This window comes from Carassius gibelio, chromosome B6 (assembly GCF_023724105.1).
Source record: "Carassius gibelio isolate Cgi1373 ecotype wild population from Czech Republic chromosome B6, carGib1.2-hapl.c, whole genome shotgun sequence".
In the NCBI taxonomy this organism is placed as follows: Eukaryota; Metazoa; Chordata; class Actinopteri; order Cypriniformes; family Cyprinidae; genus Carassius; species Carassius gibelio.
Genome location: NC_068401.1, coordinates 23,245,788 through 23,263,081, shown reverse-complemented (window position 1 = coordinate 23,263,081; position 17,294 = coordinate 23,245,788). Strand labels below are relative to the sequence as shown.

General features: G+C 35.1%; 1 protein-coding gene across 1 annotated transcript; it reads left to right on the top strand.

Moving 5' to 3' along the window:
- The first annotated feature begins 845 nt into the window (after window positions 1-845).
- On the top strand, window positions 846-14,249 carry LOC127959878 (calcitonin gene-related peptide type 1 receptor-like). Its single transcript, XM_052559287.1, has 13 exons — window positions 846-1,009; window positions 5,606-5,704; window positions 6,008-6,155; window positions 7,590-7,703; window positions 7,806-7,918; window positions 8,022-8,113; window positions 8,207-8,333; window positions 8,448-8,601; window positions 8,705-8,765; window positions 9,613-9,679; window positions 10,659-10,877; window positions 12,307-12,348; window positions 12,463-14,249. The coding sequence occupies exons 1-13, from the start codon at window positions 884-886 to the stop codon at window positions 12,679-12,681; spliced, it is 1,581 nt and encodes a 526-aa protein (XP_052415247.1). The 5' UTR covers window positions 846-883; the 3' UTR covers window positions 12,682-14,249.
- Window positions 14,250-17,294: the final 3,045 nt, after the last annotated feature.

The window sequence follows — 17,294 nt, the reverse complement described above, 5'->3', positions numbered from 1 at the left end:
TGTCTGTCTGTCTGTCTATCTATCTGTTTGTGTGTGTGTGTGTGTGTGTGTGTTTGTGTGTGTATATATATTGAGAAAATTGCATCAGTTTTGGTTTATAAGAATTCAGGATCAGGCTGTGTATTGGTGCCTGTTCTCCGTAATTAATGCATCAGGGGACTGTTTAACAGAATTTTTAATTATATTTGATCACATTTTAGTGAGGCATTTCGAGATGTTAAATCATTTAACTAAAACTGTATTTTCATATTGCCCGAGGGGACTGTTGCATAATTTATTCGAATAGATCATATTAGTCACCTAGAGACACTTTTTACACCCTGTGCAAATGAGTTAGAAAGTTTGACCAATGGAAGCACTAGACAAAATACAATTAAAGTTTTATAGAGAATTTTGTATTTGCCACATTTTTTATGACATTAGACTATTCAGTTTGACTCTATCTCCTTGTCCAGATACTGAGAGCTGTTTTTGCTTTTGGTTTCTTTCAGTATCGCTACTTAAACACGAGGAGGCGCTATTTCCACAAATCACACGACTAGTTCCATGCTACAAATATTATAACTGTAGTGTATGTAGTCTATTGTTTTTATAATTTAAAATGACTTTTATGTGTTTTCTTTGATTTTATAATATCTTCTAAAAGATTTAGTCTAAAAAGCTTTGACCTTCGTTTAAATTAAAGTGAACTAAAGCAGACACGGGATTGAATAACTTGATATAATTGCGTGATCTGTTTATTTATGTACGTATTCGTTCATCCTTTCGTTATTTGATTTTACATTAGACTAATCATTTAGATGTGTCAGCGAGGCTGGAGACGGGACAGAACCAGAACGCTTGTTTGCAGTGTAACGGGACACTCGGACGAACTGTGTGTGTGATGTCACAGGAAACCCGTTACACACTCCTTTGCTGCTTCAGGGGCCTCAACTCATCACCGAGCACATCTCCCAGTACACACTACACACTACGTACTGAGAACGGAGAACTGGACCGAGCTGACGAGGTAAGAGCGAGAATTTATGAATCTATGTCAATATGTAAATGTATTCGTACGACGCGTATTTCTTGATCTTGGTTTCTAAATAAACTCACCGCGCACTTAAGTAAACTTTACTATTGGCATCCTGCTGTGTCAGAAGAACTGAGATAGAAAACTTATTTCAGTCTATTTTCTTTTCTCAAATAATTAAATTCTATGAATTGCTGTAAGCGTGATGAGTCGCTCTAAATTTGATGATTTATTAATTTTGCTTGTTATTCAAGAACCTTTAAAACTCGTAAGGTTCCTTTACCAACTTAGACTAAATCGCTTTTTTGTAGTAAAGACTGACAGTTATTGATCTCCGTTTGACTTAAATGTTTTAGCACAATCATCAGTGTTCAGAATGATTACATTTGCATTAACATTTAAACATTACACAAAAATAAAATGGAGAGCGATAAACTGATGTTATTGCTTAATATGTCATATATCTGCCAGTATTTGGCCACATTAAGGTTATAAGCATTAACTTGTAGAGTGAAGTGGTTGTTCTGCCCAGACAGACTTGTCAATGCACATTTTCTTTCTTTCTTTCTTAGTTAAAAAAATTCGAAAAATATGTGTTTATTTACATATGGCAATAATTTGCTGCTATTAAATTATAATTGCCGGTATTACAGTCCTGGTGACACCCACTAAAAAGAAAAACCCTTATCAGCTGACCACTAATTACCAGTGATGTCTTTTAGTTGAACATTGAGGTTTATAGCTGTGTTCTGGATAATGGATCTCTTGAACACTTAACACATTTAATAGTTTTAAAGAAGACGTGTTTTAAGAAAAGTCATGAAAGTCATTTAGATGGTTTGGAGGGTTCTCACAAATCATATTATTTTGAGTTGTATTAAAACTTGACATAGAGTACAACTGTTACTTAAATACAAATGTCAACCACTTACAGATTTCACATTAAATTTTAAGGACTTATTACTGTGTTAATATGAAAGACGTGCACACAACCAATACCTTTTTTTAAAAAAGGCATGAGATTTCAGCTTTTGAAATTTCCTTAAAAATGACAGTATGATTTCAGTATGATTTTCTCTGTGAGTTTGCATATTATTTGTGCTGGAAATGAGGGAGGAAAGGAAAGGACGTGATGTGTGGCCAAGTAGATGCTTGGATTTTGTGCTCTGCATTTCACCCATCCACGTGCACACACACAGCAGTGAGAAGTGAACAAACACACACACACACACACACACTGTGAACACACTCCCGGAGCAGTGGGCAGCCGTGGAGCAGTTGAGGGCTATTCAAAGGTCTCATCTCAGTCGTGGTATTGAGGGTGGAAGAGGGTGCTCTATAACCATTAAGCTACGACTGCCCCCTTGCATACAACTTTATGCTGTGTCACTTTAAGTGAAGAGTGGAAAAATTTGGTGTTATATCCATGGGTGTTTCCTAAACGGACATGAGTTAAACTAACTGTCAGTGGGCTTCCTGATTTAATATCTGAAAAGTGGCTTTTTGCGACCAGGCCCAGTAGAGAGAGAGTGACAGGAGAGAAAGGGAGGGAGGGAGGGGGTTTGGGTTTGAGAGAGAAGGGTTTCTGGGAAAGTCACATCTATAAACCACTCCTTTAGCTACACAGGAAGGGCAAAAAGTTATCATGTTTTAGCCCTCTGTTTCTCCACCAAATGCTGGGGTCATCCAATCATCCAAAACTTCCAGGAAAACACTTTATTTTCACATTCCTATTAGAATGACGTCTAAGTGATTTATGCTCACCGCCAACACCTGAATGGCCAGATTTATAGCTGTTTTTCCTCTCTTTAAGTAGTTTTATGAAATGCTTTTGTATTTCATTTATCACATCTCTTTTTAATGTAGATTTATTGTAAACGCAATCATCAAGAAAATGTTCAGCCGATTATGAAAAGTCATTCATCAAAGCATACTTAGTACATTCATTCTGACAATTCATAGTTTCACATCGCCTTTCTTTTTTTTTTAACATATCTTGAGTTACCCTTACTATAACTTCTGCATGTCTGTCTGAACTTTAGTTCTCAAAGTATTCAATATACAAAGACAGTATTGCTATCTTGGTATATCTTGGGCACCTGATAAATTATATGGATATGGTAGATACCAATTCATTTGTTCTGTGAAGTGGCATTAATTTTTCATAATGAATCATGCAATACAAATATTTTATTATGTAGTATCTCAGTAAATGGCTGTCTGATGATCTCAAATGAGGTACTGAGAGTGGATCTGTCAGGGGTTGGAGCTTACAGGACTGAGTTCTTGCATTCATTTAAATGCTGATGTCCCAGAGACACTGTGATTTACATTGCTTATTGGAATATGTTTTGCCAACTGGAACAGAGTTGGCTGAACTACAAAACTATTGTAGACATACTGGAGGAATGGTGACAGTAATGTAAAGGTTACAGCCAGAGCAGTTGATTAATTTTCAAACAGGTTTCCAGAACACTGTCTGACGGGACAAAGATCTGGCCCCAAACTCTTGTCATTGTTTGAACAAATGTTGCTGTGTTGAGCTGGCTGGGATGTTCAAATCAAGCAGTGTACCACAATGTTTACACTCTTCAGTAATGCATTCTACAATGTCTCAAAGTTATCCCTATGTATTAGGAGAGAGTAACAAGGAATTGTTTTTTTTACAGAATCTGACACACTGGATACTGTAGAAAGACATTTCTGGCATTCACTGAGCCTGCAACTATAACAGTTCTGGCTTGTTCAATATTCCGTGTTAGATAAATGTATACCTATTTAATTCAAACAGAATAGTTTATGAAGTCTCTGTGTCATTTTGCAGTGAAACTTCTGGAGGTGTTATTTGGAGCTTTAGTCAGAGATCTCATTCTGGACAGAAAATTAGGCATACAGTGACCCACCAAAATACTTCAGCAACAGTTAAAAATGCATGAAATCATTGCGTTACATTAGATTACATCAAATCTAGTGACATTTTAAACAAAATATGTCAGGAAAAGAATGTTTGCTTTCAATGATAAACTGATATACAGCTCAAAATAATTTATTTTTGTTGGGCTATCAAACTTAATGGAATTAGTTTATGAGGTTACTCTGCTTGGACACCACCTGGTCCATTTGAGGAGAATATACATTTTGATCAGTTGGTAATAAAAATTTCTAAAATGGCTCAGACAAGGTGAAGTTAAATGGAAGCTCTATAATGAAGCTCATCATTTGTTTGCATGTGTCAAATGCTTTGATATTTAGTATTTTAGTCCATGTGTAATCAATGAACAATTCATGCAATTGTGGTTTAATTCAGTGGGTGCCCAAATGTAGTTTTTTATTGATTTATTTTTATGATATCATAAGGTGGCTTCCATACCTACCTACTCTACCCCTATTAACTGTCTTTTTTTCTCTTAAATATTCTACATTATTTGAACTCTAATATCTGAAATAACAAAGAGAAATGAAAGAAGAAAATTATATTTTATGTAATTATTCCCTGTTACCAAACAGAACATAATGCACTCCTTCTCATGTAATTGAGTTTAATGTTTTTAAATCAGTTAGAGCAATGTGTACTGTATATGTAATACATATATCATTATTTATAAAGCAAAATATTGGTATTATTACAGTAGTGCAAGATAAAAAATCTTAAGCAGAAATTTCTTCAAAAGTTGCCATTATTGCCATTTTGCATCGAGAAATATTTCCTGTCCAAATGGAAGTTATAAAAAAAAAACACACGCTCGCTAATTGACTTTGTCTGGACTTCTGGGAAGCTTGTTCATTTTTAAGACTAAAGACAAATCCAAATGGATAATTTTCCACATATGAGTCTAGTCATGTGGTTTCGGGTCCCCATCCAAGCAGGAAATGTTTGGAGGCTGAACAAAAGAATCACATGACGTTTCAGCCCCTCGGCCATGGCCATACCGACAGGTATTAATTTAAAAAGGAAATAACAACAGAATCAAGGCAGATGTTAAAGATGTTTTGGAATGCTCTGATAGTTCCACATGGAACACCATAAAAAGAATAAATCGGGGTTGTGTATAATCAAACTGTAGTCCAGGATGCCATAAAACATTAGCATTTAAAAATAGTGAATACTTTTTTTTACAAGCAACTTTATTGTGGCTAAAACAGATCTTCCTATGCTTTGAAACTGATTTATGTTGTTATCTATCAAGCGAGCCAAAACAGCCACGGTGAACCGTGTAATGCATGTTTAATGGCGCCTTCTTGCCTTTTGTGGCGATTATCGGCGTCCTGATGGACTGAACTTTCGTGTAAAGCAGGCTTTCTGCCCTCTTTTCCAACTTAACAACAGCTCTGTTACCGCACTCCTGGGAGCGACAGTAGGTCGACAGTTCACCTGGCTCCAATGACTTGTTTTCTTGGAACTGGGAATTTACTGTCAGTTTGACAAAAATAACCATTAGAAATCCTTTTGGGAAATCCCTAATTTCATGTTTTCATTGCAGCTCACCTAAATCCTTTTTTAGCTTAACAATGAACCTAAATCTATTAGCAAAGTGTCTGGTCATCGCTCAGTACTTTTGATGTAAAACAGAATACTCTGTTTGCTTTCAGCGGAAACATTCAGATCATTTGGAGACACAAAAACCGAACACTGGAACCATGTTTGGATGCTGGATTACCTCATTTCTCTTTCTCTCAGCAACCTCTGAGGTATTTGTTTGTCATAAACAATTTTAGACAAAAGTTCTAGAAAGATTTATATCATTTTATTGGGTTAACTTTTCTAGCTACTGTAGCTATTTATTGTAAAATAATTCATCATTAACTCAAGTGTATCTGATCCATGAAAAGTTTTGAAGTACTCAACAAACAAACAGTAATTTGAGTGTGCAATTATGCAATTCAGAGGTCCTGGACCGAAAAAGCAAGATTTGTTTTCTAAAGTTTATGTATCTGCCATTTTTGACGTTCGTTATCTAATGTCAATCTTTTGTTTTTCATATTTTGGAATAGTTTTTTGTGGTGGCCCTCTCAGAGAACAACACTGGAGGTACGGCGCAAAAGAAAGGCCATGAAATGGACTTCGCGCGTCACAGTATTTTGACCGCCCAGTTTGAATGTTACCAGAAGATTATGAAAGACACTAATCACAACAGAACAGGTGAGAGAGGTTCATATTTCACTCGACTCTGAGTAATAGCAATAAACTACAACTCAGTTCATCTTTAACTTGGATGCTCTTACGAATATTAGGGGGCATGGACCGAATCGGATGATGTTTTGTCACATCCTCCTGGAACTTACAGGAAGGCTCTTAAGTAAACAGATGATTAGTTGGAAACATTTTGTTGGGTGTGTCCTACAACATGCATTTATTAATCTACAGAAGCTCAGCATCAGCTGTCTGGTCTCTGAATTAAGATTTGTTGCTGTCTTTGAGACACAAGTTACAATTGAAAGATGGTGATTAAAGATTGACAAGGGGAGGCGGATGTTCTGTAACAGCTGTTAAAAGCTGCTTGGCAAAGACCCCCAGAACTGAGGATCCATTTGCAACTCACTAGAATGATACAACATTTATAGAGTGCAACAGTGTCCACCCACATTTTCTGCACTAGGTTTCCATTCATTTTTCCCATAGGGATTAAAAAAAAAACCATACAAACCAATGCAGCTAGCTATAAGGTGAATCACAGCATTACAGACTTTGAATGAAGCAAAAAAGATTTTGACGTGTGAGTGTGTGAATAAACATTATAGTTTACATTTAGCGCAAAATATGCACAGTATATACTGTATTTAGAAATATTTAAGTACCGTATTTTCCGGACTATAAGTCACACTTTTTTTCATAGTTTGGCTGGTCCTGCGACTTATAATCAGGTGCGACTTATTTATCAAAATTTATTTTAAATGAACCGAGAGAAATGAAGACATAGAGCGCCCTCTCGCGGCTGTAGACGGTAATGTTTTCTCTTGGTTCTTGGTTCTAAATAAATGCGACTTATAGTCCAGTGCGACTTATATATATGTTTTTTTTCCTCATCCTGACGTAATTTTGGACTGGTGCGACTCATACTCAGGTGCGACTTATAGTCCGAAAAATACTAGTTGAGAGTGTGATGTTACAAGGGAGTGGGTGTTTTCGGCTGAGAACTTTTGGCGTGATTTTTTCTTGTTGACCTTTACAGTATCATGAGTAATGTAGTTTATACCAGTAAATATCACTGTTATACATGATTCTTTGGAATATAGGTTGAAATAATGCAAACTTATGGCTTCAAAAAAAGCATATTCCATTGACAACCTCAGAGATCACATTATCCACCTTTAAGGATCAAGTTATTGTTAAAACTTACTTTACCTATGGAGAAAATGAATGGAATATTTACTTCCGGAATCCAACTGCTGCATCTATATGCAGATTTATTGTTATTATTGATAAAAAGATCTTTACTGTCTGTACAGCAGTCTTGTCTGAGTAGCCGTGTAGACACCAAATACTGAGACCTGTTTTACATGCACGGTTTAAAAAAGACTAAGACTACAAGTTGCAAGTTTTTATGTTTTTAATAACTGCAAATAACTATTGCAGATGGCTCTAAGTGTAAACGGACGTGGGATGGGTGGATGTGCTGGGATGATCTGGATGCAGGGGTCACTTCATTTCAGCACTGTCCAGGCTACTTTAATGATTTTGACACCTCAGGTGAGTGGCATGTTAGATTTTCTTTTTTTTTTTTGCCCATTGAATGAAGGTTGCTTAATACTTCATATAAATGCCTGACTAATCCAAATTGTGTTTTATCAGAAATGGTAACGAAGATTTGTACTGATTCTGGCCACTGGTTCGTTCACCCAGAGAGTAACAGAACATGGACGAATTACACAGGCTGTACGCATAAGTCTAATGATCACAAAAGGGTGAGATCTTATTTAGGACTAGTAGTCCGTTCTATCGATTATATTGCATTTGTTCAAATGGTAAGTTTCTATATCTATCCTTGTTTTCTGTCCTTCTTTTCAGACAGCATTTAATCTCTACTACTTGGCTTTGATTGGTCATGGATTGTCGCTGATATCTTTGTTTATTTCTCTGGGGATTTTTTTCTATTTTAAGTAAGTAATGTGGAAAAACCTTGTCACCATATCATATAAACGTACCTCCCTTTCCAGCCAGTCTAATATAGTTTGCTGTTTTCTTCCACTCAGGAGCTTAAGTTGTCAAAGGATAACTCTGCACAAGAATCTGTTCTTCTCTTTTGTGCTGAACTCGGTTATAACCATCATCTTTTTCACTTGTGTTGTAAACAACCAAGAAGTAACACATGTCAACCCAGTAAGTGCACAAAAAGAATAGTGGGCTCTCATTTCACGCACAATATGACCTGGAATTTGTATTAAGAATTTGAGCAGTGTCGTTTTGATTTGACATTGATGTTTTTTCTCCTAGGTGAGCTGTAAAATATCCGTGTTCATCCACCATTATCTCCTGGGCTGTAACTACTTCTGGATGTTGTGTGAGGGCATCTACCTGCACACACTCATTGTGGTGGCAGTGTTTGCTGAGAAACAGCACCTCATGTGGTATTACCTCCTAGGATGGGGTACGTTTTTAAATTTGCCTTGCTAAAATGCACCATAATAAAGCAGCTTTCTGTTTTCTGCTCACATTTAATGATTTCATTCTTCTTTTCAAATGTTTTCTAGGCTTCCCGTTAATACCTGCATTCATCCATGCAATATCCCGAAGTTATTACTACAATGACAAGTGAGTTAAAATGAACAGGAATTTAAGAATTCTAAACGTGCTTAATGAATCTTGTTCTATAATGATTCCAGTAACATTTCTTTTGAGGAAGCTTCCCTTCTGTTCATAAGTGATCATACAGTAGTTATATTTGGTGAAAACAGTAAAAAACTGTATTATTATAATTTAAGTTAACATTTTTCTATTTTAATATTTAAAAATGTAATTTATTTCTATGATGGCAAAGCTGAAATTTCAGTGACCATTCATTCAGTCTTGATTTTCTTGATTTTAATATGCTGATTTAATGCTCAGGATATATTGTTATTAATATTTTCCTGCGATACACTACCATTCAAAGGTCTTTGGTAATTAAATTGATATTTTTAAATTATATTTAAAAAAGATAAATGCATTTTTTTTATCAAAGAAGCATTTAAGTTGATAAAAAGTGACAGTAAATACTTTTATAATGTTATTATACTCTTTTCAACATTGATAATGACTGTTTTTACTCTATTTTGTAAATTCTTTCTCTCATGTTAAATTTAATTCCGACTGCAAAAAAAAAAAAAAGTAATTTCCTACGCTGTAGATTGTAGCTAATAAACACTGTTAGAGCATTGTAGTAGCATGGGACTAATTTAAAAAACTGAATTAGTTCTCCATTTCGAAATTCAGTGTCAAACAAATTATGTTCAGTTCATCCCAGCTTCTGTCAGGACACTGGAATACAGTGACCATGCAGAGTCTCTGCAGAACATCTTGTGAAATCATAGCAGTGATGTCACCCAACAGTTCAAGTGTTCATGCGTGCACTGGTTCTGCTTTCCGTAAATCGAAACTTTTCTTATGCTTTTTTCCGCAGCTGTTGGATAAGCTCGAACACTTCTCTGCTCTACATTATTCATGGTCCCATCTGTGCAGCCCTGTTGGTAAGTCTGTTTTTCTTTTTCTTGTTTTCTTTTCTTCATTTTCTCAGACTTTATATCTCTTGGATATCTTCTACCCACCTTTGGAAATCTATTTGTATGATCTTGATTTTAAAAAATCAGCTTAAACTCTGGCAGTATTAATCAAAGTGCCGGGTTCTCTTTGTTGTTTGCGCTGAGGTCAGTTCTGATTGGGAATGAATTTCAACGCAGCCCATAAAAGCATGTAATGAACACATGTTCAGTATCAAATGAACCTTGGACTGACTTCTGCAGTACTGCAATTGCCAGTTTAAAGCTGATTTTGTGTCATTATAAAAAGTAATTGCTGTTTACAAGAATAATAATACTTTCAGAATTGGTTGATGACAGATATCCAACCAGTACTTACAGGAAAACATAACCGTTTTACGAGGTGGCGATTTCATTTATATGATGTGAATCATACAAAAATGTGTGATTTTTACAAAAAATGCAAGGTCGCTAATAAAAAAAATTAGGGCCCACCCCTACTGGGATGTATGCCGATTGTATGAAAATGTATGGATGAAATCATACAAATTCATATGAATTAGCCAAAAGTCACCAAAATATGAAAAGGCCATTTGAATGTGTTTGAATATTACAATCGCAAACTATTAACCAATTCTTAAACTATTTGGTCCACCACCAGTCTTGAATATATGATTATATCCATGCCTGTTTATATGACGATTCACAGGTATCTTGATAGCCTTGTACTGTATATCTGAATATGTATTTCCAGGTAACATAACATAGTCCAAACTTACTATTAACCCATATTTGAATGTACAGTGGGGTCCAAAATAAATGTTTTATGAAAACCTGAAAATAAAAAGAAAGTTTAACATTTCGAAAAATGTAGAAATAAATATGTGATCTAACAGTGTGTCTTTACTAGTTTTGGTTTAGAAGAAATGCAGTGCATTCCTTTCTTTCTTTCTCTGCTTGGTTTCCACAGGTTAACCTCTTCTTCCTTTTAAACATTGTGAGAGTGTTGATCACTAAGCTGAAGGTGACCCACCAGGCAGAATCCAGTCTGTACATGAGGGCCGTCAGGGCCACCTTGATCCTGGTACCTCTGCTGGGCATTCAGTACTTACTGCTGCCCTACAAACCCGAAGGACAGCTCGCCTCCGAGATATTTATACACACAATGAACATACTTATGCATTACCAGGTAAGTGTTGTTGACAACAGGAAAATAATAAAAGTGCAAATAAATAAATCAACTTGGAATATAAATATACATATTTGAAGTTTTAATTAATTAATGTTGAGATATGTAGTTAAATGTAAAAATACAATAGTTTATTAAAACCTCATTTTTATATGCATCTTGCATTAAATTGCTGAGCTCAAAGACCTACTGTATTTTATCAACATTAAATGAAACCAACGGCTTTTTAATCACTTGGCGAATTAAAAAAGATATGCAATTTGTAAATATTTTTTATAAAACAGAGAGTCCCAGTCCTTGATTCTGATTGGTTCAGCCACATTCAAAGCTGTTGTAAACTATACTAAAAACATACACCTTTGTTTACTTCTGTGTGTTGCTCAACAACCACTTTGTTGGAACCACAACTGTTTCTGAGGAACTACATTGTCTGATGGAAGAATACGGTTTTTATTTACTCCGCTTAGCATCGTGCCTTCATCCTTACCCTTAGCTACCCTTAGCTGTTATCCACCTTTTTCCTCAATGCAGAAGTAAGCCTATGGGTGAGACTTCTGTTTCATTAGCCGCTATAAGTAGAATAACAACATGCAGTAAATGGTAAAACTGTTTGCACTACAAACCAGTGTATTTCATAATTAAGATAATACATTAAAATAACATGATAAGACTTTCAAAATTTTAAGATTTTCAACTTTCAAAAATAGCTGGAAGAAGTGGACGCAGATGAGACCCGAAGCCAGACCCATAGAATTTACAAATGGCCGTGCCCATTTTTACAACAAGAAAAAGATGGATAAATTCACTGTAAACCACGGTTTCTTGAGGCTTATTGCTTCAAAAAAAAAAAAAAATTTTTTTTTTACATTTATACATTTAAATAATAATAAAAAATGTTTAAACATTGCAAATTGTGCATTAATGATATATTAGTTAGATTTAACAGAATTTAAAATGATTAATTAAACACTTTTAATCTCAGTTAAGTTTATTAAATTGTATTTAAATATTTAAATCTTATTGTATTTAAATGAGTGTTGTTAAATCAAATAATCATGATTAATTGCATCAAAATATATAAATAGCCACACACATAAATGTATATATTTGTGAAATATATTACATGTATATATGTATTCTAATTATATATGATTTATGTTATACATAAACATAAATATATATTACATATATTTCTTAAATATATACATGTACACACATTTTATGTAAACACAAACTTTTATTTTGGATGTGATTGATTCCGATTAATTGCGATTAATCATGATTAATCGATTTGACAGCACTCATTTAAACCCATTTTCCACATTTTTTGTTGATGTGAAAAGTGATTTATTTTTCTTTTTAACTAACACTTTCTTTCAGTAACTTTGAAGCTTATAAAATAATCTTTTTTTTTTTTTTTTTTACACAGGGCCTTTTGGTTGCCACTATATTTTGCTTTTTCAATAGCGAGGTAAGCAATTTCAATGCATTCATAATTGTTAATGTTTTCCTTTCGTGTAGATCAAAACATACGGATATCTGTCATTACATAATACTTACTATCAGTCTGTATTTGTTTGTTTAGGTTCAAAGTGTATTACGAAGGCACTGGAACCAGTACCGCATCCAGTTTGGCAGCACAATTGCCAACACTGAGGCCCTGCGTTCTGCGTCCTACACGGCCTCCTCCATGACGGAGGTCCATCGATGTTACAGCATCGACAGCCACATGGAAACTCTAAACGGAAAGAGTTTTCACAATCTGGAGACCACCATTCTCCGATCAGACAACCTGTACATGTGAGAGACTCTTCTCTTTGACCCTTGGGGGAACAGCCCCATGGAGAGGACCACTAACTGAGATGCATGTGAGAAGAAGCCTACTGGACATTCATCTGGTTACTTTGGACTACAAACACCCAGAAGACCTTCCTGTTCCGTAGAGGCCTTAGTTATCTCATGTTATCTGGATGGGAACTGGAGAAAATACTATTTTATATGGAATATTAAAGCCACGTGAACCTTTTCCATAATGATCCAGTGGAACACTTTGGAGAACGTCACACATTGTCAGTCTTTCATATTTCTTTATTGAAATGAAGGTGTTCAATGGGTGAAACTATGAACTGAGGATCATACCTAATGAAGCTTTTTCTTAATGGCACTGTGTTGTTTTAGTGAATGTTGAGCCCCGCTGATGCATTGGATGATGGATTCCACATCTATGGATCTATGGAATATTCTGGCTCAAAGAACCTGTAGTAGAAGAAAGGAATAAACAATGAAAGAGGCGAAATCACTACAACGTGATTCCAGAAGATACTGATGATCTTGTCCTGCTCTTTTTGTTCATCCTGAACTCCATCTTGTTATCAGTTATGTGATTCGTATGTGACCCTGGACCACAAAACCAGTCTTAAGTCGCTGGGGTATATTTGTAGCAATAGCCAAAAGTACACTGTATGGGTCAAAATGATTGATTTTTCTTTTATGCCAAAAATCATTAGTATATTAAATAAAGATCATGTTCCATGAAGATATTTTGTAAATTTCCTACCATAAATATATATCATAACTTCATTTCTGATTAGTAATATGCTTTGCTTAGAACTTCATTGGACAACTTCAAATGTGATTTTCGCAATTTTAGATTTTCTTGTGCCCTCAGATTCCAGATATTCCAATAGCTGTATCTCGTCCGAATATTGTCCTATCCTAACAAACCATTTATTCAGCTTTCAGATTATGTATAAATCTCAGTTTTCCAAAAATGTACACTTAAGATTGGTTTTGTGGTCCAAGGTCACATTTTATGTGAAATTTTTATCCACATACAGGGCAATATTGACAATATATTCTATGTATGCGAAATGTTTTATTGTCTCTTAGGAGTACTGAGTTTTTATATATAAGTGTATATATATACTTTGAATAAAGAAACCAAAACCGAATACAGTTACTGTCTTCAGAAACTAGAGTCACTGTCAACATACATTCCCCTGCTAAAAGACTAGCAGATCATGGATAAATTAGATGAACCAGTCTGGACTAGCATGTTAATTCTTGCTAGTCTTTTCAGCAGGGTTATCTTATTTACTTTTGATTCATCGAAATGTCTGTCTTAAACTAATTTATCTGTAGTTCATATAAATCTCAGTATAAGTGAATCTTGTTCCAAGGCAAGTTACATTAGTACACGTGGGTTTACAGTTTTTTGAGATCTACAGATCTACAAACAGAGATGAGATCTCTATCTGTGTCTCTATGTCTGGAACATACAGATGCGTTTGGCGCTTTTTTCATTGTTGTGTTTCTTAAAACATTTAATGTGCACATGCTGGATAAATAAACATTCATATTTTGAGATGTAAATGCATTTTTATGTTTGTGTCTTCTGCATGTTTTCATTTGTATTAAGAAATGAATGTTATTAAGTTGGCTTGAGAGAGCCAACTTACTGATATTGTATTTAAACTTCTTATTATGTTGGCTTGGCAACAAGCCAACATACTGTTATGCTATTTAAACTTCTTCTTCTTCTTCTTCTTTTTTTTTTTCTTATTATTATTTTTCTGACAGAAATTCTGAACGCTACTCCTCCTAGGGCTTTAAAGCCACAAGCCCCAAACTCGGCAGACACCTGCGGGATAGAGCGGTGCTGGTTGCTATATCTTTTCAGACTGATCAGACTTAAAGTTTTTTTTTTATTAATTTTTAAATGTCAAATACATTACCCATAGACTTACATTAACTGAGAAAATGCGCCCCTAGTTGCAATACCCAAAATTAAGGGAGGAGTCAGAAAGACGAGAGAAGAATCACTGCTGCTCAGCTCAGGCTGTCTCCACGGAGCTCACAACGAGCGAATTCATTCTTATTTAAGACCTTTTAAAACGTCGATTGCACGCAATTCACACGTTAGAACACACCAAGAGCTAAAATCAGATGTTTCTGAACTGTTTAAAGTAATAACATGATATATTCGCGGCAGCGCGACTGCCCGCGAGCTCGCCATGTATTTCTCTGAACACTTGAAGAGAATTTACAGCCTGTCACATTAAAACACTGCAGCGAAACGGCACAAAACAATTAGAAGAATATATTATACACATGAAAATGAGTGTTTATATGTGATTGTGAGATTTTATCTGTCAGGCTGAACCTCACATCAATTGTTATCCATCGTCACAACATGGTAAAGTCATTTATATATATTTTTTTAAGAGCTTCTTAAAATAAATATTCCTGCAAATGCACACAATCCACCAATTAGAACACACTAAGAGAAAAATCCGGGGGTTTTTGAGCCGTGTATGTGCGCAAAATGCAATATTTGACATCGCGAAGGGAAAAAAAATCACATGACAGCCGCGTTTCGGGGCGAGATCGGACAAATAAATAGGCTACACATTTCATTCACACTGACAAGCTAAACCAACATATGTTATTATTACCGGGTCAGATCTCATTTATAAATTATGTCTCTGGCCAAAGAACAGCGAGAAAGACGAGAGAGAAAAGAGCGCTTCATCCGCATTTTTAAGCGCTTCCAAAAATAATATCACAGCGAATTGCACTAATCCACCCATTAGAACACAACAAGAGCAGAATTCAGGTGTTTTTGAACTGTTTATGTGTGCAAAATGAAATATAATTTGACAGCATGATACAGCTTATGAATACTTGATTTCTGGGCAGAGAGCAGTCAGAAAGACTAGAGAATAATCACGGCTGCTCAGCTCAGGCTGTCTCCACGGAGCTCGCAACGAGCGAATTTATTCTTATTTAAGACCTTTTGTAATTAAATTATATCGGCGATTGCACGCAATCCACACATTAGAACACACCAATAGCTGAATTCAGATGTTTCTGAACTGTTTAAAGTAATAACATGATATATTCGCGGCAGCGCGACTGCCCGCGAGCTCGCCATGTATTTCTCTGAACAAGTCTAAATAGATAATTCACAGCCTTTCACATTAAAACCCTGCAGCGAAACGGCACAAAACAATTAGAAGAATATATTATACACATGAAAATGAGTGTTTATATGTGCTTGTGAGATTTTATCTGTCAGGCTGAAGTTCTGAACGTCACATCAATTGCTATCCATCGTCACAACATGATAAAGTCATTTATATATATTTTTAAGAGCTTCTTAAAATATTAATGCACACAATCCACTCATTAGAACAAAACAAGAGCACAATCCAGGTGTTTGTTGAGCCGTGCAAAACGAAATATCATTTGACATCGAGGGGAAAAAAGTAACTGTAACTCCATGAATACTCAACGAAGAGACAGAGATATATCTATAGAAAGCTTGACATGTCTACTTTTAAACCAAACAAGTGCTGCCGAACAAATTTTCTGTGATAAAGTAATCCATATCAAAACAACGCAATGTCCTTTTTTCACGTCTCAAGTGTGGAAGGCCAAGAGGGTCAAATACACGTGAATTTTAACGTGTCTCTGTAAAGGGTCTACTTTTTTTGGATACAAACATAATAACAACAAAACTTTGGGCACTTATAAAATAAAGATAACAAACAAGGTGTGCTGTCTGCAGCCTTGGTCTGCGCTGATCTTCATTTACAAACACGTCATTAAAATGAACTGTAACTCCATGAATACTCAACGAAGAGACATGAGAGATATATCTATAGAAAGCTTGACATGTCTACTTTTCTAAACAAGTGCTCCCGAACAAATATTCTGTGATAAAGTAATCCATATCAAAACAAAGCGATGTCCTTTTTTTCACGTCTCCTTTCATTATATCTAATGTGTATGGAAGGCCAACAGGGTCAAATACACGTGAATTTTAACGTGTCAACAACACGTTAAATACGTGTATTTCATGCGTAGACAACACGTATTTAATATTATTTATTTATCGGCGCTGCACAACATGGTAAAGTAATTTATATATTTTTTAAAGAGCTTCTTAAAATACTATATTACTCCAATGTTATACCCAATATTATTTAACGTGTTAAATAGTGTTGTTTACAAGTGAAAAATCAGCGGGTATTTAACATGTATTTCACGTGAAATACACTGAAGTACACCTTAAAAATCTGTTTGAAAAGGTCAATGTCATTGGCTGCTGAGGACTTGGGTCAAACCACTTCTGTGAGCTTAGTGGTTGGGGTGTACCATTCATAGACAGGCAACCACCATTTAACATGCTATAGATCAGCTTATTCAGCCTTATTATTTAGTCTTTTTTCTTTTCTGTTTTGTATAGCCTATAGAAATAATATATTTAAGTTTCAGTTTTATGAAATATTTATTTTATAATAAATAGTAATTAAAATGTTGTGGTGATAGTATAAAGTTTATAAAAGTTACAGTATTTTGTAATGAAACATGACTTTTTGTTAAGCTCTTGACTCACCGAAGTATACTATATAT

Excerpts from the sequence above, each read along its gene's own strand:
- LOC127959878 (XM_052559287.1), top strand. The coding sequence starts at position 884 with ATGTCACAGGAAACCCGTTACACACTCCTTTGCTGCTTCAGGGGCCTC. Across the intron at positions 7,919-8,021 it reads AGTCTAATGATCACAAAAGG|ACAGCATTTAATCTCTACTA; the intron begins GTGAGATCTTAT and ends CCTTCTTTTCAG. Across the intron at positions 8,766-9,612 it reads AGTTATTACTACAATGACAA|CTGTTGGATAAGCTCGAACA; the intron begins GTGAGTTAAAAT and ends TTTTTTCCGCAG.